We start from the raw sequence: 24,410 nt of genomic DNA, 5'->3' as shown, positions 1-24,410 counted from the left end.
GTCCTGAGAAACTCCTCTCCTTCAATGTCCACGAGACATGTGGTTGCCTACAAGTGGACGACGATGCGGTAAAAACAAGATCAAGAAACAAATCTATCCCAAAGCGCAACAAATGACTTTCCTAGCGATGTTCTCCATACACAATAGAGTCTAGTACCGTTCCCCTCAAACTTTTTATATCTCTTCCATCGCAATGCAACTGCCAGAGTTTGATGGACCTCTGGCTCGAACAACAGCTAATGCGGAAACCAGCCCAGAAACAGACACGAGTGTGTCATTAGAAAAGAGTAGAGTGTAGCAGCTGAAATGTACAGGTTCGAGAAGTAAATCTTCATAGTCGTTGCTAAACATTAGGTATCGTGGTTGTGGTTGTGGTTATGGTTCTGCTTCGGATTATAATGTTATTGCAAGGGTGCTTGGGGTGCTTGAGCCGCCTGTTGTCCCTCTTGTTGCTGCTGCTCGCCCATGTGGCGCTCGCTCTCAGGTTTCCATGTTCCTATCTACGGTTAGCAAATGTTGGTCTGTCATGAGCAGGAGATTCCTTACCTTCAAAGTCGTGCTTGACGAAAGCCATTGGGTCGTCAGGCTCCTTTGCGCCCATCTGTCCCACTCCAGGTGAGAAGCTTGTGATGGGCAACACAACCACATCCCCCACCCGCTTACTCGTCTCCATACCAGTAAAGTTCTTGTAATCGATCGTGCCCTTGCTTTGTGACATGTCGAAGAACCGTGGATCATTGAAGTACTCCATGATAGCGTCTGTCCATACGGCAGGGCCAGTGAACTCAACAACGTTTCTGTCGATGAATTTTTCCAGCTTGCCTTGATTCTTTAATTCTAATGTCTTATTGGTAATGCGTGTGATAATATCGCGAAGAACAGGGTGACCAGGCTTGGCCTGTATCGTCCACTGACAGAACTGGATACGACGACTGTACCACTGAGCCCAGTCGGGGCGATCAGGGTCCGCCTCAATGCCAATAACAAGACCAATAGTATCGCGAGGGATCTGTTCAGGCAACCATTTCACCGAGCTTTGTATTGCATATGTATCAATATCAGAGTAGATGCCGCCTCGAGCGAAGAGAATCAGATAACGGAAGAAGTCGGCCTTCAGAACAGGCATGGGGAGGCTTCGGTACGCCTCAACGACTTCGGGAACCGTGGCGTAGAGTAAGCGAATAAGGTTAACGGCAACGTCGTCGGTGATGACTTCGTGGACAAAACCAGGGTGCTCCTCTCTCCAAGACGCATGGTGGTCTTTGAACTGAAAATCACCTTGATCAGGACTTTGCTTCCACGTTTGCCAGATGTAAGCTGGAAACTTGGTCGCAACATCGTAGGGATAGGCGTATTCGAGCTTCTCAAAAATTGACATGCCCGACATGTCAATGCGAGGCCGCGTGCGACGCTCCTTTATCTCCATCTGCTTTTGTTCCTCGGGTGGTGGTGACACGGCTTGGTTCGAGGCAGGGGCATCGTTCTTGCTTGTGTCGACGGCGGTGGCAGCAGCATCTTTAGCAGCTGGGACGACAGGCGTTGTTGTATGAGACCTTGTCAGTAAGAAGAAAACGGTGAGGATGAAAACCGCTGCCACGATGGCGCGGCGAGAGTTGAGCATGGCGATGGCTGCGAGGCGACTGTGGAATCGAAACGCCAGGTATGTAACTGTATGAAGTCGCAATCTTTTTTGGAAATTCTTTGATAAGGAGCGATGCCCAGGATAAGGGACAGGGGTAGGAAGCGAAGGTCGAGAAACGAAAGGACTGTGCTATAATAGCATAGAAAAGCGAGCGTGGCCAGGCAGAAGCCAGTATCAACCAGGGAACAAATAGAAGCAAGCAGCTGAATGCGACAGAAGAAGAAGAAGCAGAAGAAGAAGTTTAGAAAAATGTGTTGCGGCCAAATAACTTGATCGATCGTAGTGGACAACAATCAAATTGAGGCGAGCGAGGGAGGAATCCCCAAAGCCAGGGGCCCGCAGTTGGAGACGGTGGAGCTGACACCTACTAAACTAAGGTATCGCAGCGGATAAGTCAAGAAACTGATGGACCCTGGACAAATTGAGGTCGCGGCGCAATCCAATTATTTCGGTATGCTACAGTCGCTGCGCAGTAAGCTCACCAACGGCGCGGTCGCAAAAGCGGAGCAGCTGATATGTTAGTAGTAGGTTCGGCCAATAAGGAGAGAGGTGAAGATGAATTGCAAGTGAAAGAGGAACCGGCCTTTATCTGGTCAAGGATTGGTATCAGGAAGTTTAGGCTCGATACGGTAGTTATTAAGGAGAATGGGAATGAAAAGGTGCAAAATGGGGTTGTTTGATGAGGGTTTTGAAGAGAGGATGATTCGTCAATTACGTGGAACGTGGAGAGATCCTTACTGGATAAGTAAGTACCTTTGCAACGGAAGAAGGCACGGAGTACGCGGCCATCCTTTCCTCACATTTTCGGGTTTCCCACACGGGATCCAGGAGCTGAGGAGCTAAGATGGGACGAGGAAGGTGATGATGACAGCAAGCACAGCTAGGCCAGTCTTGCCCAGCGCAAGCCGAGAGGTTACTATTGATGGAAGTGACACGGACGGCCCGCTTTCGTGCGCTGAAGAATAAGTCTCCTCGAGAACAAGTTACCCCTGAAACTTGATGATACTGTGGTCAGTAACTTGCCATGATGGGTGAATCTGTAAGGAGTAACCGTCTGGAAGAAGCCGTTTCTTACGATGTGAGCACGCTGTAACATGCGCAGCCACAGGGGTTAATGTGCACTAGCGAGTAAGATTCTAGACGCCTCTTGGCCAACACGATTTGATCAGAAAAATGAAAGATGCATATTGCTACCAACGAGGCTATCATCGCCAAGACATTGTGAGATAAACAAACCCGACTTCAACAAAGTCCATCCTTGTCCATTGAGTCAAACAAGTTTGTCCCAATCACAATTTGACACAGTAATGCGCCCGCCGTCCAATTTGACCCAATTGAGATCTGCCCTCATCTGGATTCAGACATGTTACCTGGACGGTTGGCTGATGGCACAAGGTGCAACAATGGTGCAATAGACTGCCCAGACAGAAGATCAAACCCGTCAGGAGTTGCGGCTTGCTGTTTGCCGGGCTGGTGCACATTTCCTGGATCGCAATTCGTCTCATTTGATCGCGAAATACAGTGCCACTTTCGAATAAGGTTGCAGAACAAGCCTTTTCTAGCGTTACGTTGGAGATTTCGAAACAGGCAAGGGCAGGGGTTGTCCGCACAGCATCTCTGTTACATACAGCCTCTCAGTCGCTGCTTCGAATCCTGTTACAATGGAACCTGCTTGCGTGTCGGCGATCAAAGGACCACGATCATCGTGAAAGAGCGGAGACTTGTTGTTAAGGGGTCCAGATTTAAAACCCCCCTGAGGGACGGAAAAATCAGCGCCTCTTCGTTATGAGCGAACCAGGGAATATTTGGCTTTCGGCATGTACAACGTGATTTGGCGACCGTTCCTGGATCTTGTGTAGCGGGGGAAAATCTGTGTGCACCTCGCGAAGCAGTTTGCGTTTCGCATAGGAGAGCAAACATCTGACAAAGTTCTCATCTCGGTCTCAAGTGCCGAGCTCCTCTGTTTCATTCCTTGCGGGAGACTCGGCACATGGCATCAATGTATTGTTTGTTCCAGAACATTGAAGAGGCATGGCTCTAGATAGTCTATGTACTAAGGAAATTAGGAGGCCTTGAGATCAACTATTTTAATCACTAGGACAAAGGGTCAGAGTTCTATTATCTCCCTTCCACAGCACCTTTGCTTTTGTGTGCGGTCTAACACTGTGATAGATGAGATCGAGTGAGATACGAACTGGAATGATGGCAGGAGAGCCAAGCTCAACTTCATTACTTCATGCCGACACGCCGTAGCCAAGCGTCATGTTGTCGGATTGCATCTTCCCAGCGAGACATTACATTATTGGAACCATTGATTACAATGCCGTCCGAGGTTGTTGGTCAACGTGGCTTTTCCAATATTGCTAAGCAGTTCGTTCAGCTTGTGATCTGTGAGAATGACCTCTCCTGGCTGTGTCTGGCCAGCTCGGACTTACTGTAAATTATAATCACATAATCCATGGTGCTCGTGGGATCTATAGAATCCAACAGCTTCAGCCCAAGATCCATGTGCAGCTCAACTTAAACGCCGACGCTTGCTGACGAAGCACTAAATCCGTGATGCTTGTTCAGCACCTCCTTGAGTTCATCATAGACGCGCACAGAAACAATTCCGGATTTCCAAAAATTCTTGCTTGTTGATCAGCTTTCTAGGCCAACGACGATTCTAAGCCCGGGATTAAGCCATTATCGACGGCAAACTCTTTACGAATCCGAAAATTCCGGTAACTTGCATACTTGCCGAGTGAGCACTGGGTTCGGAAACAACGTCATGTTCTTGACAAGCCATGTCAACGCCTATTACGAGGACATGTCATAGGGCGCGCGCGCGGTGATAAAGGCCCTACTTAGTTGTCTTGGTGCTTTGTCTAGTATCATGGACTTTAGCGTCAGCGGCCCGTATGCACCGTTGTTGTTAAATCCGTAGACTGCTTTGGACAGAACTGTGAATTGGTATGAACTCTGGTTTTTGGTGGTTTCGGAATTCAAGACCTTACTAGGTCAACATGATCCTCACCAGCCTATCATGTTGCATCCCGTCTTCCCTTTCCGTCTGCAGCTCGACGTAGGTTAGCCCTCCACGCTGAATTGGATGTCACCCTCGATGGAGGGTCAAGGTTTTGCTTGGCACCGAGTAATCATGATGACCCCAGCTAGGGGAGGAAAGAAAACACAGACCCTTGACCCCTTACAATAAAAATATTTAGGTAAATCTAGCGTAAGCTTAGGAGCCTCTTTGTTAAGTTTATTTTGATACCCTATATTAAGGTCCGGTGTTTTCTTGCTCCCCGAGGCCAGCCAAGCAATTCCCCCCGCCCCCATCCTCGAAGAGCATTTGTACGACATGAGAGCTCAAGAAGCTCTGATCTGCATTACATGTAGGTTGACAACATGCAGATGTGCGTTATCGAGTGCTACCATGCGTAATAATGAACTGGTGCATGGATGGACGATGTGTTGTACACCAACAGCCTGATAGTCATAGCGACGAAACAAAACAAACAAAGAAGCCGATACCGATACCGTCGGAATCGGCTGCAAGGCCAATCCTCCTCATGATGACGGATCCTACAGCCCTAGCAGCAGCATCATGATCTTATTCCTTTTTGGGTAATAATGGTGGACTTGACGGCCCCTTCAATTTGTCAGCCCAGCATCTCCAAGCTGCGGGTTCTGACACCACGGGCTTTACTCTTTGACCGGCAGCCGCCACAACGAAGGTATTTCAGATAAACAATGGATATTAGCAACAGCTTCCAAGAAAAGAAAGACCAATCTTGGCTTACTCTCACAGATGCCCATGGACCGGAGGTTAATTGATTAATTATCGATGCCACACCCCGGGCCTCTCGGATTGTCCGAGCATGCCGAATGGAAAATGCCCCGGTCGCGGACTTTACGCGGCTTAAGTCCCAGCAGCGCATACCTACCTTACCTACCTAGGTAATCAATAGGGCTCTTTGGCTCGGGTAGGCACTGTTTGTAAGGCACTCGACTGCTGTGGGTGGAATAGGGAATGCCTCCAAAGCCAGATTAACTCGCCATGTCAAGATCTGGGGTCACATATACCTAGGTGCATGTACTGACACCCGTACCTCGAGGGATAGTTAGTGCACTAACTGCAAAACGAAAGCCTTCCGTCTTGTCGGGTCTGATTCTTAACATGATCGGCGATTAACCCACATTTTTATGTCTTCGTCCGGCGCGCCCTCTAAAGCCGCGGATATAGTCTCCTGTACGGGTACGAATTGCTCTGTAATTGGACCCTGAGGTGCACAGGTCAGCCACACCTGTACAGTAGGAGTTCTGCTTAGTAGCAAGTTGGAACTTTGGCTTGTCCGCAAGCTCCAGTACAACCGCAGGGCTTGAGGCCTAAACCCGTCCATGGACCTGTAGATTTGCAAGCATGACAAAACGCCACGCCCTTGTTAGACTTGGCTGTACTGTACAGTACAAGTTGTAGCTGAGATGTAGCGTAGGTACCTTGGGTCTGTAGTTGCAGTACGCCCTACACGCCCCCTAGCTTGAATATTTTTACGGGATGCCATGGGTTGGGTGGTCACAATGGATGGATCTCGTTATCCGTGGTGTTGACTTCCATCCATGTTAAATACCTTGGCTGATCCTATCCTGCCTCGCCCTGGCCTTCTTGTGTGCTTGCAGTTCATCATTTCATCTCTAGTGTATTGACTTTATAATATCTCACGAACACGATCTGGCCAATACTCGAAATAATAAAAGTGACTTTCGCCTTCGGCGTTCGGGGATTTGCGACACTTATTCCATCGCTTACACAAGCCAAGCCAAGCCGACGGGACCGCCTCCCGCCTCGATATCCCGCCAGCAATAACGTTATATATACCAACTCAAATCGCCCTGTCAATTTCACAAGCCTTCAATCCTTTCAATTATTCGACGGTAGGACTCAGATGATATCATAAGGTCTCCAACACATCCGAATTCTCATATTGCGACATTAGACTGCCATAAGGCGTCTCATTCAATACGCGCTGCAGCTTCAACATCTACACCAAAAACACAACCACATCATGGCGACCGAAACCGATACTCTCTCATTCTCGTTACCTACTTCTACTGCTCCCACTTCTGAATCCACATGCATGCCTGAATCGACTCCCTTTTACCAAGCTTCCGACAAGCCGGCCGAGTCGTGGGATACCAGAATCCACCCGCTGCAACCGACCACACAATCACAAGATTCTGTATCAGGAGGTGGATGTTTCAATGACGGTGGTCTCTTATATAGAGTTCAGGCTGAGCGCGAATGTCGAGAGGGACCTGGCAAGTAAGTTGGAAGGATCTTCTCAAATTACCTGCCGGACGTTGGATTGCTGACTATACTTTGGTACTTTTAGAACCGTTGAAGAGGCCTGCCAACGCTCTCTTAACCACTTCCCATGCCCTGGACTCGCCTTTCCGATGCCAGCCCTCGACTTTGACTTTCGAATCGCTGTTCGTTTAAATCAAGAAGCTGTCCATGTTGACTCAGGCAACACCAAGGAAATAGCAACGGTCTCAGCCGGGGTATGGTCTGGGTCTTTTGGCCACGGCCGCGTCATTGTGCGTTTTCCTTTTTTTTTTTTCCACACGCCCCCCAACCTCTCTAGAATTCTACACTTTTATCCAATTCGTGGCTGACTGAGGGGGATTTTATGTGTGTTGTATAGGCAGGCGGATATGATCTTGGCCAGGCACGCGGTTTTAGGCCCATGAGGCTTGTTGAGGGCGCTTTCGTCATCCAAACAAGTGACGAACAACCTGCACTGTAAGCTTTGAGGTTTCTTATAAGTCACTAGACTTGGGTTTAACTCTTTGGTCAGTCTTGAAATGCGCACTCGAGGTTCTCTCTCAGGACCTGCAGATATTCTCGACACTCTATTAAGCCCTCGGACCCCCAAGGACATTGACCCACGACGATATGGATTCCGCATGTTCGCGACTTTCAAGACATCCGACAAGCGTTACGCCGAAATCGTCAACTGTGGGTTATGGGTGGCCAGTGGTGCCTGGCGTGGCGAGCACTTGGTTATCGAGTAAGTCCCTCTCTTGAGTCATAGTCCCCGTCTTACAAGGGCGTGCCTAATCACAAGACGCAGTGCCTACCGTGTTACATAAAAAACCACAAATCACCAGCAAGCGAAAGATCCAAAAGACTTGACTTGATAGAAACGACATATTTAGCATTGCATAAGGGATCCTGACTGGATAGCGGATCCCGCGGCGCACCACAGGAGTTGGTCTCTTTAACAGCCGAGTCAAGTTTCGACCCGGTTAGCAAATAGGAGGAAATGGACGGATAATGACGATGCATGGAGCGGCGTAGACATTGGATCTTGAGAATTTCCCATCTCTTCCTTAATCCTCATTTGTTTGGGTAGTGATGAACTGAATGGCCTGCCTATTCATAACCAAATAATGCTGTTCAACGACAAGCTGACATTCCATCTCAATTTTGGTGCATGTAATTCCATCCGTCGGTCGCTTGCTCGAACCAGGATACACCGACGGTATCAAGCAACAGCATTCTCCTCCTTTGGCGGCTATTATGGACCAATTCTTGCTCAGGCGGTCACACCAAGTTTCTATTCCTTACTATGAATATGCCCGAGGGTCAGACGGCCTCTGGTTTGGCCCTGGCTGATTGATTCATAATCACTGTTTCTCGAGCTGATCCAAATCATCCGGATCGGCGGCCCACTCAAGCCCTCAAGTCCTCAATTATGGAAGTCAACCTAGATCTCGATACTGTCAGATTGGCTTGTTTTGTGTGGCCCTTGTGCATACCCGCGCATTCCGACTCGGACGCCGTGGACTTTTTTCTATGGGGAAAGTGTCAGCAAAACACAATGCTAATCCGGGATTCGCATGCAAGGTTACTTGCCTTGTAGATCTGATGCGACACCGTCTTGCTGCCGTGTCCCTGAATCCTTATCGCCGTGCCTACGGACCTATCTCACTTGAGCTTAATCCGGAGTTCCAGACAACTGAGCTTCCTCAGGCGACTCTGGTCCTCCTCGTCTCCACTGGCCACCACATCGTCCACGGCTCCGACGGTTCCTGTTGTGATCTCGACCTCGCAGTCCCCCTCCTGCTCAAACCAACTCGCGACCGCGAGGATCTTCTCAATGACTCTACCCGTTCCTGCGAGTGTCACGGCGGCACTGTCTGCATCTCCACCGCTGCTTCGCTGCAGCGCCTCAACACGCGAATGTAGGGACGCGTACTTGGGTGCTGCGCCAGTGGTCTTGAGTGAGTCGTCAAGCTGTTTACGGGCGCGTTTGACCACAGCCATGAATGGTGTCCTTGAAGACACGTAGATGATGCGAGACTTGGATGATGCTGGCGGCTGGCGCCTAGTTAGAGGGCGTTTCTCGACACGAGCGCCTGGGAGGCGTCAGTCGCATATTCGTAATCCTTTGTAAAGGCTATACCTTCTGAAATAGCAGGCAGCTTGCTCAAGGTACCATATACCTTGTTTGAAGCCTTGGGAATCTCGGCCGGAGCCATCTTGTCGTTTTTATGAGTTTTGGCTGCCTGGTACTGATCGGCAAATGAATCTTCAAAAAGAACTTTTCGACAAATTTTGAAGGAATGTGCTCGAATAAGTCCTACTTTGTAAATGATACGAGTCCTCCTTTTGAATCGATTGTTTCTAGCCACCTCAGTTTTCAAGGATGCCTGAGTATGGATGATGCCTGGCGTGAGTAGAAGTCGAGGTGATGAGAAGAAGACACAAGTCTCGTGAATGGAAAGGAAAAGTCCTTTTAGATACAGACACCCCCACTACCGCTATGCTCTCATGAACCGCGGGGGACAAAACGACCTTCAAATCGATAACCTTCTGAAAGATTTTGAGAGCAATTATTATAAGAAGTTAATACACTTCATATCATCGCAAAATCTTCCTTCCAAAGTTGAGGATGAGAGCGCCACAGATCTGTGGCGCAGCTCATTCACCCCAAAGGTACCTTACCTAGGTACCTTAGGTAGCGTCCAGCGGCCCGCTACAGACGTCACCTTGAAGCTGTCGGCTGAGCTCACCTGGAGTCAATATTCTTTCGGGCTACTCGTCCATCTCCAACTCGTTCCTGATCAGTATCAGTCCACCATCGCTATAACCTCATCGCCGCCATCTTCTCTCATGGCTGCCTAACTGGCTACTCGCGTAGTATCGACCAGCTAGGCACCTCTTTCATAATGTCCATTGCAATCTGGCCTCCTGTCTCGCCGGCCGAGCTCAGACTTAAAGCCTCCGAAACCCAGGTACTGCGACCTCATGCGACGAAGCGAAACGAGAGAAAACAAGTCAAGATAACATGCTGATCTATTTTGAAAAGGCGCGCGAACTCGATTGGATCGTCGACGAAACGCTCGAGGTCTGCCGCGATCTTAAACATGGTCTAGAGGATTGCTATGCGCTCCTCGCGCCTATCGATCCGGGCAGTACACTCGTCATGAGCACACCACGCAACGAAAAAGTAAAGGGCACGCTCACTCGTGTCGGCACTCGTATTGTTAAAGGCGTAAGGCTGCCTGTTGAGCTCATGTTCCCCTGCATGCAGCTCCAGCCTCGTTCTGCACGCTGACGTCCTTCGATCGCAGACTCTACATCTCCAGCTTCGAACGATACCCCCGCAGACCCTATCCCTATCGCAGTCCAAAGCTATTCATATCCAAGGCCTCGATGCTTTGCACGGCTACCTCAACCAGTCAATAGACCTCCTCGCTATCACCTTGTCCAAACCACAGGACGCTAGCTCGCTCGCCTCTACTCTCAGCATTCTTGCTGATTCTCTCTCCGATTCATCAGCTATTCTCAAAGGACCTCCTCTAACAGACTCTGATCCTGCTTGGCAGATGTGCTCATGTTCACCAGATCAGTTTGTGCCATCAATTGGGTCTAACCTCAGCTTTTATCTCGGTCTCCAAGAAAGCTGCATAATTCTGTGGCTGCGTGCTCTAGAACCTGTTCATGCGCATGTTCATTTTGGCACCAAGCTGGGTCTAGCCTTTGGAACTGTGCGTCGGCTGGAGCACGACGAGATGGACACCGTTTTCCGGTATAACACACATGGGTCCAACATTGGCGGCTCGAAGCGGGGCAGTGCCCGCCATACCCCAGAGCCAGGATCGTCCGCTGCAGAAGTGGATAGTAATGATGTTCAGGAAGTCTATGTCCGGGAAAAGGTACGCGTCGAAAGCGCAGACCCGAGTCTCATATCCATTCAGTCCAAGCTCAGCTACCTCAGTCACATGCTTGGCCAAGCCCGAAGGAACATTGCTGAGGTCCTTAGTGTTGACTCTTAGAAATGAGGGGAAAGGCCATGTGAGCAGCTTTGCATGTAAACTGATTGGATACCCTGGCGTTGAGGTGACTGGTTATTATTGGGCGGGGTTTTCACTTCCAAGCTTGTTTTTGAGTTATCATAGGCTTCGAAACCATTAAAATCGGTATCACTGTATGTCGCGATGTTACGGATACTGGTTCTTCAGTTTCAGATGAATTTGTAGAAATTTAGATAATACATCTATCTATGCAATCCATATCCACATTCCATCGCTCCCCCGCTAAAACCGTAAAGACTCTTGACATAAAACAAAATGGACTATGCTTTGAAAACGCAGAGAGACATCGTATCTCGTACAGGAGGTATGTTCAGCCTGGATTTGAGCAGGCGGGTGAGATGATCAGGATACTGTGGGATGAGAGCGGCGGCGTCTTGCCGCTCGAGCATTTATCGAACAGGAGACCAAGGCATGGGAACGAGAATCCTTGACTTCATGCTCTGGATAAGAGGCACTGTCTTGTGGACTGTGTCGCTCCAGCCCTCGACCTGCCAGCTCTGTTCACGACGCCCTCGACGCTCCTCAAGGTTGGCAAACTGCCAAAGATGATGGACTGTGTTAAGGTCTCCAATCTGAACAAACCAAGCACCAACACCCTCCATAACCTCACGGCGGGCCTTGAGACCTCGTCGCCAGTGTGTCTCCCACTCGAGCAGGTTGCCGGGGTGCAGTGTGTAAGAGCGCAGCTCAAAGATGCCACCGAGCGATCGGGGGGGGGTGGTTGGCCAGAAAGAGAATTCTTGCATGAGGGAGACGTTCTTGGAGTTGATTAGGCCCTTTAACTTGTTGTTGAAGTCGGCAAATTCGGGGTGGTGAGTAATTGAGTATCGGGACTGATGGTAACCTTCGTATTTTTGGTATTCCCAGATGTGGACTGTTTCAATGGTTAGTAGTCAGAAAATGTAATGCAATTAATCGTAACCTACCGAAGGTGTCACAATCGCCAACCTCTGTCCTCCAGCTTCCGACCAGGTTCACCTTGTTCTCGGGGGCGTTTGCCATCTTGGGGTACCATTTCCCGACGAGATCGACATACTCGTCAACCTTCTCAGGCTTGACTTCGTGAAGAACGATCGAATGGACGTACTTGCCACGGGCAAGAACTTGACTGAAGCTTGCTTCGAGCTGAGCATCGAGCTCACGACCCTCCTTGGTACCGTAGATGAGGTTCGTCAAAGGGCCCGCCTTGCGGGCAGGCTCAGGCTCCTTCACCTCCTCAGAGCGTCCTACATGGTCATTCTGTGAGCCCTCGACCGACGCGTTGAAAGGAACGTTAGCAGACTGTGGGTGAGAGGGCAACGAACTGGCTTCTCGCTTCTTCTGTGCCTCGACCAGGTGATCGCGGAATTCCTTCTGCTTCTGACTGAACTTATCGACCTCTGCATGTGTAGGGTTGACATCTCCCAGCGAAGGTGTGCGACCGTTAAGGATAGCAGTCGAGCTCAGAGCTCGCACGCCTGCGAGAGGAGTGGCAGCAGCGGCGCGTGCAAATTGACGACTGAGCATTTTGAGAATCGTTGGAGTTTAGAGCTTTGATTGAGGTGCGGTGAGGAATGGAAATGCAAAGTCTCGAGGTGGATGGGCGCAATTGGTGTCTAATAAAGCTGACACTGGCGCGGGCGCGGGGAGATTGCGGGCGATCTTGCAGATGACAACAACGTTAAAACGTCAAACGTTGGAGTTGTGCGGTTGTAGATCTTAGAGGAACCGAGACGGACAGGGGAGATGCTGAAAGGAGAAAGTACACCGAGGACACGGAAGCAGAAGGTCAGATGCGGCAGGATTGGTGGTAATCAAATGCTGGCAGGGCACAGCAGAAGCGGGAAGGCAGGCGTTTAAGCGTCAAGGTGGTATCAAAGCACCTTTTGGTTGAGATTGCCCTGGCACTGGCAAACCTAAGGAGGAGGGCGAAGCGCGTGGACGATTGGGCAGCTTAGAGTTGGAGGGACGGAACGGCTTTCGGTTACACGCCCAGGGAATGTATAATTCACCCCGCACTTATCGGGTGAGTTTTGGTTATTTTCAACGACGAGTATGACGAGTACAGACTCTATGAGCCTTTGACAGAGAAACAAGGGAAAAATAGAGTGATTTGATTGAGGGAAACAGGAGTGATGAGATCAGACGGTTTACAGTACGTACACTACCTTCTTAAAGCTGGAGCTTGGGGAGCTATCTGATGATGTCACCCCAGCTTAGCGCGTCAAAGAATGCGGGGTTTCGGTTGGGCCTGCTGTTCCTCAGCTCTGGTGAAGTACGTACCCATCTTACTCAGCGACTTTCAAAATTCTTTCTGCCTTAGACTCTAGGCACACAGAAAACCAATCGGGCTCGGCTTCGGCAGAACCCGCTCGGAGCTGTGTCGTTCGGAAAAAGGCTCGTTTTGTAGCAATCTCAATCTTGAAGCTATACAGTCCATAAACCGAACCTACCTTCCACGATACCCACGAAATCCGTCATCATGTCTTGGCTCGGTGTTCAACCCCTCAAGAAGTTCAACGCTCCCTTCTGTACGTTCAATTGTGGCCCGTCCACCTGCGCCATCGTGAACGTGTCCCGCTGACTCCTCCAATAGTGAAGCCTTACTGGCCCTTCTTCGCTGCCGGTATGTGATATTGCGTAATTCGCCCGACAAAACGACTCTCTCCCGGTCATATACCGCCGCGCCCGACTTGGATTCATCTTTCGATGAGATTTGGACAGCAATTGATTCTTGATACAGGTGTTGTCATTGCCTACGGCGTCAACTCCGCCCAGTCCGCCATGATGAACTGTACGACCCCTATAAGATGAGCACAGAGCGACGACTAATCAGACACAACAGCTGCCGAGTGGAAGAACGACCCCCGCAACCCCAACGCCAAGTCCGGCGGTCACTAAGTTTGATGGAAAGGAAATGGGATTTCGTCCAGCTAGCACGCATAATCGACCCGCTCGAACGCGAGGCCATGGTTCACGAGATGGAATTGTATCATAGAATCAAAAAAGGGGCTTAATTGACCTATACAACGATCATACGAAGGTTACCCATGGACGTAACTGCGAACGACGAATGCCCTTGAATTCCAGATGTCCGATTGTGTGGGAAGCAAGACCAAAGTCTGGTCTGATTATGTGACCTGTACGGAGTACAAACCCTTGACTCACTCTGAAATCTACCATTATGCTCCGTGGTTTATTTCTATTTTTGTGCAAGGGAGATGAACTATAGCCCAATACTCACCACGACATACTGGCTATGAAGCTCTTGTGGATGTAGCGGTCCATCATCACGGCCACATGATATCTCATTTCTTTACTTACTTTGCGCCGTGCCTCTCTATCTCATGTAGATGCATTCAATTTCTTCTATAGGTAGACCTATTAATGTAACTCTGATGAGGATACTTTTGCATCAAGACATGAAACTGGTGTTAACACTTACATTGGATTTGACTAAGTAGACTTTTTATAATAGACCTCAACTATTAGGTGAGACTTCGCATTTAAGAGAACATTTCTAAAGCACTTGGTTAGCCAGCCATTGCTGAATTGTTGACAACGTTTGTAGTGGGGATAAAGTGCCGTCATGTTAAGCAACGGCCCGATGCCTTTGAGGATTTCCACCACTGACAAATCATTGCCTCGCGCTCCTCGCTCGACTCATACGGCCTACAACCTTCTTATCAACACCGACTTAATAAGTCCGCTCTAACATCCCATCATTCTTCTATAGATGCGTTTTCTTCTTAGTATTTTTTCTACTGCTAGACCAACTGTATCTACTAGACGAGCCTCGTCTTTCACTTTTTCTTCATACAAAGTTTGCTTACCTACAATGACCGCTACAGCAGCTCCCAAGCCGAATGGCAATGGAAAACATGAGGTCAAGATTCTCATGCTTCATGGTGAGTATTGGTGACGTTCATGCAAAGAGATGCATTCCGAATGACTCTCCGCCATCTTTAGCATACCCTGGACTCACCCGTAAGTCACTGACATTTATCACCAGGTTACACACAATCTGGCGCTCTATTCCGTGCCAAAACCCGTGCCTTGGAGAAGACACTCGTCAAATTACTCAACCCTATCTCACTTCTCCCTGTCTTCCTTTATGCCACCGGTCCCAACCGTCTAAGTCCAGAAGACATCCCCGGCTATCAACCCCCTGAGGAGCCTCAGCCAGAGGACTACAGACCCGATACCTGGGCGTGGTTCCGCAAAGATGAAGCCACCGGCAATTATCGACTATTTGACGAGGGCATGGCTACCGTTGGACAGGTCATTCGAGAGACAGAGGGCATCGATGCAGTGTGCGGTTTTAGTCAGGGTGGTGCCATGGCCGCTCTTGTAGCAGCCGCTCTTGAGCCACAACGCAGTCTGCCTGAAGGAAAAGAGGGAGATTGGGCGAGAGGCCTTAGAGAGGCAAACTCTGGAAAGCCTCTCAAGTTCGTCATTTCGTACTCCGGATTCTGGGCCACTCCCGACTCGCTCCAGTTCTGCTACGAGCCCAAGATCAAGACTCCTTCATTACACTTCCTGGGTAGTCTTGACACAGTGGTTGACGAGAGTCGAAGCCGGGCTCTCACAGATCGTTGTCAAGACCCTCTTGTACTTGTTCACCCAGGAGGTCACCACGTACCCGTGTCCAAACAGTGGGCAGCGCCTCTGGCTGGCTTCATCAAGGAGCATGGTCAATGCAATGAGCCTAAAGCAGAGTTGTAATGAACAATCTTGTCAAGGGATGGTTTCTGTTACGACGTTCTCATTGAGTTTTGGGAAGACGCATATAGACTAAGACGCATACGAATAGATAGACTTGGTGAAATACACCAAATGCCATGTCATACATCCTCGTCCCGAGGACTATCTAACCTGTATAATTACAGACCACCCAAACCGTCATGAATTATTCACCGCTCTATCATGTACTCCAAAATCTTATTTAGCAGGCTGGATTCGTGCCATCATCTCCTCCTTGGTGATAAGATGATCAATTCTTTCCAATAGTCCCAGGAGACTCTTCATGTTGTGACTCCATTCGTTGAGGACATCGTCAGCATCTCTAGGCTTTGCGAAGCTCACAATTCGTGCGGGTCGGTCAATTTTGGCGTAGACAGTCTTGGAAGTTACAAGCTCACTGATGTACTTCTCTGTCTCATCCTCGGCAAGATCAAGTAGCTGAGTCAGGCGGCTCATCTGGATGCGAGTATAGTACTTGGCAATAACTCGGACGTTGTGCTCAATCACTCGCTTTCGCAGATCTTGCCATCGCTGGTGAGCCTTGTCATCCGAAGATTGACCTAGCTGGGCGTCAAAGACATCGGTACTGCAGAGGTGAGGGCCGAATCTCTTGGAAATCTCTGGCCATCGCATCAACTCATGGACAGTAAAGAGTCGCAGAAGTTCTGCTTCAGCTGGAACTTCGGAGTTGCGTGTATCCTTGTGGATTCGGTGGAGAAGGTCGTGCTGTTCGTTGTCATAGGGAGCAAGGATGACAAAGTAGATGATGCGCTGCAGGACCTATAGTTAGGAGATTAGCAAAGCAGATCGATAGTTCAGAGGCAGTCAACGTACAGGTCGAAGCTTGGCTGGGTCTTCCTCAACTGCTTCTGTGTCCAGAACCTGCCGATAATGCTTGCACACATCCAGGTACTTCTCCTCGTGCTTGGCAAGGATGATCTGCTGCTCGTAGTAACGCAGCTTCAGATCAGTTGTGTCGTCCTCCTTCTCTTCGGGCACCTCCTCGCCGCGTGCCTTCTTCTTTTCACGCTCCTTTTGCTCCTTCTCAAGCTGCTCGGCGGTCTTTTTAGGCTTGCGAGAAAGATAGCGGGTGCTGATCTTGCGACCTAGAATAGCAGCCTGTGTCCAGTCTCCGCTCTCAATGCATAGCTCGACCTGCGCCAAAATAAACTCGGTCTTTTCCCGTCGATCCATGGAACCAAAGGTCTCGACTTGCAGCTCGCAAAGAATCTCTGTGGCGGATTTTAGATCACCCTGCGTCTTCTTAATGTCGGAAAGGATTTTGGTGACACGGGCTCGTTCGACTTCGACGAAGATCTTTCCCTCTGTTACTGTTCGCAGGGTCTCGATTACAGAGAGCTTGGTCTTGAGATCGGGAGTGTCGTCGAGGAAGCCCATGACGGTCTGGACCATCTTGGTGATGGCTTGCTTGAGCTGACTGTGCTTCTTGGACAAGACCAAGGTCTGGTCGTTCAACAAGCTCCAGTCGCCTGCATTTTTACATAGTGTGACGATTGCGATAAGGACTCGTGATGTGGACGCAAGATCGGAGGCCTAGTAGCGGATTAGCGGCGAAGGGGAGTGAGCAGGCGTATACCAATGCATACTTGTCGGGTCTGCTTCTCGAGCGCAGCAAGCTTCTCAATGGCGCCTTGGAGGTTACCGGACTAACAAAGTGTCAGAAAAAGCTCAATATCAATAGCTCGAAGCTCAAAAACCTACCGCAGCTAGCTTCTCAGCTTCGGGAAGCTGCTGGTCAACCTCCTTCGAGAAGTCCTTCTCGGGCTTTAAAACTCCGTCAGACATGATAGCGGTGGTCGCGATGTAGTCCCCTCAAGATCTGTAAGTATCGGCCAGGGCTTGAATTGGAGGGTTCGAGTTCAGGGATTGTTGGTGTGTAATGTTGTTGCGATGAGTTTAAGGTCGTGGGGGCGTGTTTGGTTTAGTCCAAGCTGCTGGTCGATTCAGTGACGAGGCTCACGCAAGAGGCTCCTGCCTGCCCATCTCTCGGTCCCACCAAGAGAAGACGGGCCTGGAATTTAGTGGGACCGATTCCGTCTTCTCCGTCATCCAATTTCTATGGCACGTGACCGTAACCAACATGACCTCAAATGAAGGCTGAGTTCAAAGACAATATCGTGACTCAGTCAAGCTTATTTCATGAGCTCTGGATGCGCTCTAAAAGACTGTCTTGCTAAACTCTGCAGGGCTTGAGGAAATACGAGCCCAAACTTAGACGTTTTAGAGTACCTATATTCATTCTTCACTCTAGGGTAGCAGACTACGTAATGGAAGCTATGTACATACATAAGATATGAGATGGTTCTATAAAATCAGGCAAATTCTACTTATAAAACCACTAATGCCCAACGAACGACGGCATAGCTATATGATGGTGCTCTCTTTTGTACTGTTGATACATGCTCAAGTTTAGTCTTAGCCTCATTCCAGACAGAGATGTTCCAAGACTGCGGTGTAGTCTTGGCAATAGTTGAAGTTCTAGGCGCAGAAATACCACCTGAGACTACTTTGATTATGTACCTCAAACAGTATATACTCAAATCACAGAGCCAGCAACATACCTATATGTTCGGCATCTAACTCGATTTCTCAGCCCGAAGTGGCCAAAAGCTCATAATTAAGCAATGCTCATGGGGAAAAGCCCCGAGAAAGGAGACACAGTAGTTGAAGTATAGTTGGGGAATATAGGACTACTTCCAGAGTCCGTAAAATACGTAAACAGACTCAACGGGCAGTCCGTTATAGAATCACCTGAGAAGAGCCAAACTGATAAACCGTTCCTATTGCTTGATAGGTCTGCAGGGTGATATCCGCTGGTACAATCAAGGAATATCGCGTCATCACATGCGATCTCCCAATACGGCGGATCTCTGCAGGAAACTTCTAACAAAATGATACAGAGTCTCAGATGAATGTCTAATTTCGTCCATGAAGCACCTCTACTTTACTATATAATGACATGTACCCCGCCTGGCATTCCTATGATTCTCACAATAGCAATAAAGATAACCAAAACTAACCAACAGAGTTTCCAGATAGGCCGTTTTGATTTAATTATATAGGTTACTTTTTGTGTTTCTTAGAAGATTATATATGATAATTAGATCGTGAGACAGCCATCGCTGTCATGTCATTGAAGACTGCCATTCCAAGCCCAAATATATTGCACTGTATGCAGTGAAGACCAATCTAAACATAGATGACAAAGTCCCGGTCGGTCAATCCGTATATTAGCTGGCTGTTGCGCCAAACATCCGATTCTGCACCCAGAATTTGCCCCGTATGTACTCATATTGAGGCTCAGCACAACCTTGAGATGCAGTAAAGTGCGGTTCAAGCACCTTCCTTTGAAGGCTTTTGTAATTACTAATTAGCTGTATTGAAAGAGGGACTAGCGGGCAGATATAAATTCTATGGTCTAATTCCCCGACGTGAACTTTGAGCCATAGACGGCAGTCAAGGTAACTAGCCTTGGCCAGGGACTGAAGAGAACCGAACGGCACATATCGAGAAGTTAGCCTGGTACATCCATCATCTCCTAGACGAGGGGTGATTTCAAGCCTCTCTGTCTGGAACGTGATTGATTGTTGAGTTAGGCTGCAAAAAACATACAGCTGAGCAATGTCTAGCAGGCTTTGTAGGTATAGCCAATCATCTCCGACCACGGCTTTGCTTTCGCCACTAAGATAGAACTGTCGAAGGAAACCTTTGATGAGATTTAGGGCAGTCCCTTTAATTAGTGTTATTCAGAACTTGAAGTTGTCAGTTGAAAATATGGACGGGCTGAATACCTTAATATTGAGGCTTTACTTCCGTATGGAAGCTGGAAAATGACCGGAAAGGATGTCAGACGAGGGCAAGAATAGTCCAGGATTGATTCTCATCCATAAAACATATCTCAAATATTGTAAAAATAAACGAGTTGTAAACCAAAGGTGAATAATGCTCCCCAGCCTTTGGTTCTGAGTTAGTCAAATTCTGCACTTTTCGTTCCCACTCAGATATTGTATGAAGTATAACAGGAGTTTGAAGAATCTAAAAGGCAATTTAAAGGTATCGGAGGGACAGAATAAGGTCAAGAGATATTCTCTATACGCCTGGTATTTGCTTGAAGATCTGGATATGGATCAATAATCAATTTGAAGGCATGAAAGCTGAGGGGGAGGTTATGATAATTTTTCATTCGGAAGATTTCATTCATACATAAAATAAGACCTTCCTACTGAGCCTTAGTTTTTATTCCCAGCGAGAGAGTGAAAGAATCTTTATTGAAATAATGTAAACCAATTTTGAACTGACTTGATATGATGAAGTTGAACCTATAAGTCGGAGGAAGCTCGGGACAGCAGTTGAAGATGATGAATTAAGCGATTGGTCCGTGCGCCATCGTCATTGTTTATCAACTTTCGCGCTCCGCATCATCAAGTGGAATCAAAACAATCCAAAGCCGCTTGCGATACCCGGCGCATGACTTCAAGGACAAACACCCAGAATTTATGGTAACCGGCGAATCGAAAAATCGAAAATAGGACTGTACTGTAACACACATTCGTATCAACAGCCTACCCAACGAGCAACCACCAGAAACCCCACAGTAGCTATCTATCATGGCCGCCAGCAACCTCTCGACATACTCCGATTGCGTCTCTTCTCTCCGCACCTCCCTCAAATTCCTCGAATCCTCCGTCGAGACTCTCGGCAATGGCGTATCCGATTTCCCCCGTCTAGTCAATGTCCTTAAGACCGTCCGCGTAAGTCTCTCCACTAACCTTACGCTGCTTCTACTTACACCTCGTAGCACTACGAACTCATCCCTCAACCCACTCTCGCTGCAGCTGAAGCCTCATTACGCGACGAAATCGGACCATACATCGCTCTCCTTCTCGCCCGCGCAGACTCCCAGATCGAGCGTCAGGAGCGCCGCATCGAAACACTCAAAGCCCGCGCAGAGCTTCAGCAGGGTCGCTTATCCCGCCCCGATGATGATTACGACGAACACGGCGGAAAGTCTAAGAAACAGAGAACCGGGAGTCGTAAGTTGACTGCAGAGGAGAAGCTCCGCGCGCGAGCAGTTCGGCAGCGCAAGGAGGCTCTGCGCTATGGTGTCGAGAGATTGGAGCTGGAGGTGTTGCAAAAGGAGAGGGAGCTTAGGAAGAGATTGGAGGGATGAGAAGTGAAGGCCGAAATGAAACCGCACTGAACGACAAACGGAGAAACAACTCAACGGAGGCAATATGGAGAAGGCCCTTCGATGCAACGAAGCCCTCCATTGCGACACATCTTGCCCCAAAGACTGAGGCGCGAAGATGTGCCGATCAATGAGTAAGTCAGGTGGAATCCGCACCGCACATATATGCCGGCTTCTCCGACCTATCGAATCATACTAATCCTCCTCAGCGACGTATACGGAACCCAGCCGGAGGATTATGCTGAGTTCATCTTGGCAAGTGTTTGTTTTAACTTGGACACGACGCAAGCTCCATAACGGGCACATTGCCTAGTCTCATGTAGGCTAGATTCGACATGTTATTGATTGATTGATTGATTTGAAGCCATCAACTTCTCTTCGACATGTAATTGATACCCATTTCCCCAAAGAAGCTGCCACGAGTTCCTGAGCAAAACCTTAACAACACACGCATTGGTCTCAGTGGCTCTTGGATGGTCCCGCCAGTTGCAGATCCTAAATTTAGACTCAGCCCAACCTCACAATTGATCAACTCGAGAATTCAGCTTGCATTCCAATAATCATCGTGTTCACTAGGTTCAAGAGATACTTTATCCCTTGTCGTTGTAACTACAGCTTGCTTGGTACTGTTCATATCTGCACCTGGTCAATCCAGATCCATTGACAAAATACAACCTTTTCCACACAAAGCCCAGCCTGCTCGCAGGTCTACGAGCACGTTTCCTCGTAAACTCAGGCCCACAGCCACACCGGGTCGTCGGGCGTTATGCCACTTCGCCAGGGGGTGAGAAACCTTATTCGAATCAAATCTCGCGGTTTCCCCGAGGGTAATAGATAAAACGAAGAACAACAATAAGTGAGAACAGTAGAAAAGAAGACATTCAAAGTGAAAAGAACAGCCTAGTTGCAGGCGCCGTGGTCCGAGGTATAACACAAAGGGGTTTTTCGTCCCAAATATACTCCATCCAACATATTTCCCATCCCAGTGCAGAAACCAAATCGCCGAGTCGTAACTCTAAAAACGTTAAAATGCGACAAACAATGAACGAGCAGCCCGTACGTGGGTCTGACGGTGTTCGACGGGCGATATATCGCACATCGCCGAACGGGTATCCCAGGGAATCCATGCATGGATCGTTGCTCATAACAGGATGAGGTAGTTGCTGGGCGCAATACCCGTCTCGCCGCTCTCTTTGCGCGCTTGCCACCACCTTCCGCTAACATCCGACACTTCAAGGATCTCGTGCTTAGAGAATGAAATTTCATTGGCGTCATCCGGGTTAGCCTCGTAGCTGTAGATGGCCTTTGCCCTGTAGGGGTATTCAGTGGGTGGCACGACCTCGGTGTCGTTGCCGGGAGAGTTGTTTGGTTTGGCTTGCGGTGGTTGTTGTTGCATGACTGAGTTGGTAAAGCTCTGAGGAACTGCTGATCCGCGTGCTCCTCCGACCTGCGAGATACCTCCCACAGGTGATGGATTCTCAAAACCATTGAGCTGAGCAGAAGTGTACATCTGAGGGGGCTGGACCGAGTTGGATGTCTCGGGGCGGCCTCCGTAGGCGTTCATAGTAGATCGATGAATTGTAGTGGATTCTTTAGCAAGGGCGAATGAGTCAAGGAAAGCTCGAGGAGTTGAAGAAGGGCTGGATCCAAAGTAAAACGTCCAAATAACCTAAATCCATATTAGATTTACGTCTGAAGTCAATCTGGAATGCAACTCACGATAACCATAGCTAGCAGGATAAAGCCAGCAGAGGCAGCCTCACGGGCGCCACTATTAGAGTAAAGGAGCTGGTTGATGCCGGACGAGACAAGAACAATTCCTGCTGCGAGATAACCAGTCACAGCGACGTGGTAGGTGTGAACGGCATCACTTCCAATGACGACGAAGACGCCAACAATGAGGCATAGAGAGTAGATGCAGCTCCACCACACGAAAGTTGGGAAAGGGTCGTTCTTAGCAAGGTCGGCATCGCTATTTTGTTGTATCCGTCCAATAATACAAGAGACAAAGGTGATAAACCAGGCGAGCTGCAAAGGTCAATTAGTGGGAGGGCAGTGGCAGAGCGCAAGAGAAACGCACCGTGCTAATGGAGAGCGTGGCCAGGGCGAAGGGGTCACCGAGAATGTTGCTCATCTGAATGCCCTTGCGCTGACCATACATTCTTGAGTGATCCATTTTCTGAAGCGAGGGAGAGTTGAGAGAATACGATGGCATAAGGAACAACGGTGTCGAACGAGCTGGCGATCGGGGCTGATGCTAGAGTGAGGGCACGCGCTTTCTTCGTTGGAGATGGTCGGTGGACAAACAGGCGTAAGCAGAGTCGATTGCTACCGGAGCATTCGTCGGAAGAAGAACGATGTAAAGGCGAAAAGGGTGTGCCGGAGTCGATGCAACTCGTTGCTGTGCTGTGCAGAGCCAAGCGAAGCGAAACAGTGTCGATCGTTTGTAGGATTTCGGTTGGTGTAAGACGAGCGAGCGGGAGGTCGCGACAGAAGGAGGAAAGTCGAATGACAGGAAATAGGTAGGTAATAATAGAAGATGGAAAGGAAAAGGAGTGGAATGACCCAAGCCTGTGGTTGCGATAGAATATTACCTCAGGTGAGTGGATTCAGTGGGAGGGAAAGGAAGAAAAGAAGGGGAGGGTGGAAATGATTGAATTGAATTGAACGGACGGTTTGAAATGGGAAGAGATGGACAGATTGAGTGGATGGGATGGATGAGCGGGATGCGCTGGTGAGAGAAGGGGGAAAATGCAGGGGCAGTCCAGTCCAGTTCAGTTCTAGACCAGGGACCTAGGTATTTCAACGGGCACACACAGAACCTTGGGTTCGTACGTACGCGCGAGATAGTGGATATTGCGGCGTGAACAAAGTTGCAAGGAGCCCAAGTCGATAAACGTGGTCGAGGAAATAAAATAAAATAACAATATCAATAGCCCGCTTGTGCAACTCGTGCAAGATACAGTACAAATGCGCGCGGCTGTAATGAGGAACAACAAGTGGTAGTTCTGTGCTGAATGAAAGCCACTGCTGCCACCCCAATGAGCGCTGCAACGAATAGGAAGCGATGGCTGTGTTGTACTTGTTGGTAACCAGACCAGTAATAAGGTACCGCCGTGTGTAGCGTCGCAGCGGTAGACTGACGCGGTCACAGTCAGACGGGAAGGGCACAATTTCAGGGGAAGGAAGACAAGGGCACTCTTGGCCCGATTCCGGTTCGTATTGAGTCCGTGTGACGAATTGAAGAGGGAGGTATATCAATCAATGATATGGAAATGAGTGAATTAGGTGGTTGTCAGGAAAAGAACTCGTCGAAAGAAAAAGACGATGAGATTTCGGGCACGAACCGATGGAAAGCTAAAAGTAATATGGCAGTCCAGTGGGTGTAGCTCAGGTTCAGGGCCTTAAATCCACTACAGAAGGAAATGAAAGGCAGACGATGGTTCTGAGTGCGCTGAGCAAATCAAAATC

At 48.9% G+C, this 24,410-nt stretch overlaps 9 protein-coding genes across 9 annotated transcripts; 4 read left to right on the top strand and 5 right to left on the bottom strand.

The window, feature by feature from the left end:
* Positions 1-401: 401 nt before the first annotated feature.
* On the bottom strand, positions 402-1,621 carry FSUBG_9866 (alpha 1 6-mannosyltransferase; the record flags this gene model as incomplete). The annotated part of the gene is made up of 2 exons (XM_036688424.1): positions 402-496; positions 547-1,621. The coding sequence occupies 2 exons, from the start codon at positions 1,619-1,621 to the stop codon at positions 402-404; spliced, it is 1,170 nt and encodes a 389-aa protein (XP_036534626.1).
* A 5,069-nt stretch (positions 1,622-6,690) lies between these two features.
* On the top strand, positions 6,691-7,777 carry FSUBG_9865 (uncharacterized protein; the record flags this gene model as incomplete). Its single annotated transcript, XM_036688423.1, has 5 exons — positions 6,691-6,947; positions 7,018-7,222; positions 7,330-7,427; positions 7,483-7,695; positions 7,759-7,777. The coding sequence occupies 5 exons, from the start codon at positions 6,691-6,693 to the stop codon at positions 7,775-7,777; spliced, it is 792 nt and encodes a 263-aa protein (XP_036534625.1).
* An 838-nt stretch (positions 7,778-8,615) lies between these two features.
* On the bottom strand, positions 8,616-9,169 carry FSUBG_9864 (uncharacterized protein; the record flags this gene model as incomplete). The annotated part of the gene is made up of 2 exons (XM_036688422.1): positions 8,616-9,046; positions 9,094-9,169. 2 exons carry the CDS (start codon positions 9,167-9,169, stop codon positions 8,616-8,618), a joined length of 507 nt encoding a protein of 168 aa, XP_036534624.1.
* A 690-nt stretch (positions 9,170-9,859) lies between these two features.
* Positions 9,860-10,969, top strand: FSUBG_9863 (uncharacterized protein; the record flags this gene model as incomplete). Its single annotated transcript, XM_036688421.1, has 3 exons — positions 9,860-9,925; positions 10,000-10,185; positions 10,265-10,969. The coding sequence occupies 3 exons, from the start codon at positions 9,860-9,862 to the stop codon at positions 10,967-10,969; spliced, it is 957 nt and encodes a 318-aa protein (XP_036534623.1).
* Positions 10,970-11,397: 428 nt separating this feature from the next.
* FSUBG_9862 (NIPSNAP) lies at positions 11,398-12,514 on the bottom strand (the record flags this gene model as incomplete). The annotated part of the gene is made up of 2 exons (XM_036688420.1): positions 11,398-11,882; positions 11,935-12,514. The coding sequence occupies 2 exons, from the start codon at positions 12,512-12,514 to the stop codon at positions 11,398-11,400; spliced, it is 1,065 nt and encodes a 354-aa protein (XP_036534622.1).
* Positions 12,515-14,825: 2,311 nt separating this feature from the next.
* Positions 14,826-15,712, top strand: FSUBG_9861 (serine hydrolase FSH; the record flags this gene model as incomplete). The annotated part of the gene is made up of 2 exons (XM_036688419.1): positions 14,826-14,895; positions 15,000-15,712. 2 exons carry the CDS (start codon positions 14,826-14,828, stop codon positions 15,710-15,712), a joined length of 783 nt encoding a protein of 260 aa, XP_036534621.1.
* Positions 15,713-15,928: 216 nt separating this feature from the next.
* Positions 15,929-17,536, bottom strand: FSUBG_9860 (26S proteasome regulatory subunit N5; the record flags this gene model as incomplete). The annotated part of the gene is made up of 4 exons (XM_036688418.1): positions 15,929-16,510; positions 16,565-17,284; positions 17,338-17,397; positions 17,453-17,536. 4 exons carry the CDS (start codon positions 17,534-17,536, stop codon positions 15,929-15,931), a joined length of 1,446 nt encoding a protein of 481 aa, XP_036534620.1.
* A 2,822-nt stretch (positions 17,537-20,358) lies between these two features.
* Positions 20,359-20,921, top strand: FSUBG_9859 (mitotic spindle biogenesis Spc19; the record flags this gene model as incomplete). Its single annotated transcript, XM_036688416.1, has 2 exons — positions 20,359-20,502; positions 20,550-20,921. 2 exons carry the CDS (start codon positions 20,359-20,361, stop codon positions 20,919-20,921), a joined length of 516 nt encoding a protein of 171 aa, XP_036534619.1.
* A 1,159-nt stretch (positions 20,922-22,080) lies between these two features.
* On the bottom strand, positions 22,081-23,100 carry FSUBG_9858 (osmosensor SHO1; the record flags this gene model as incomplete). The annotated part of the gene is made up of 3 exons (XM_036688415.1): positions 22,081-22,608; positions 22,659-22,967; positions 23,020-23,100. 3 exons carry the CDS (start codon positions 23,098-23,100, stop codon positions 22,081-22,083), a joined length of 918 nt encoding a protein of 305 aa, XP_036534618.1.
* Positions 23,101-24,410: the final 1,310 nt, after the last annotated feature.

The sequence above is a fragment of the Fusarium subglutinans genome (assembly GCF_013396075.1).
Source record: "Fusarium subglutinans strain NRRL 66333 chromosome Unknown NRRL66333_c0000159, whole genome shotgun sequence".
NCBI lineage: Eukaryota > Fungi > Ascomycota > Sordariomycetes > Hypocreales > Nectriaceae > Fusarium > Fusarium subglutinans.
This window is presented reverse-complemented; position numbering and strand designations above follow the sequence as displayed.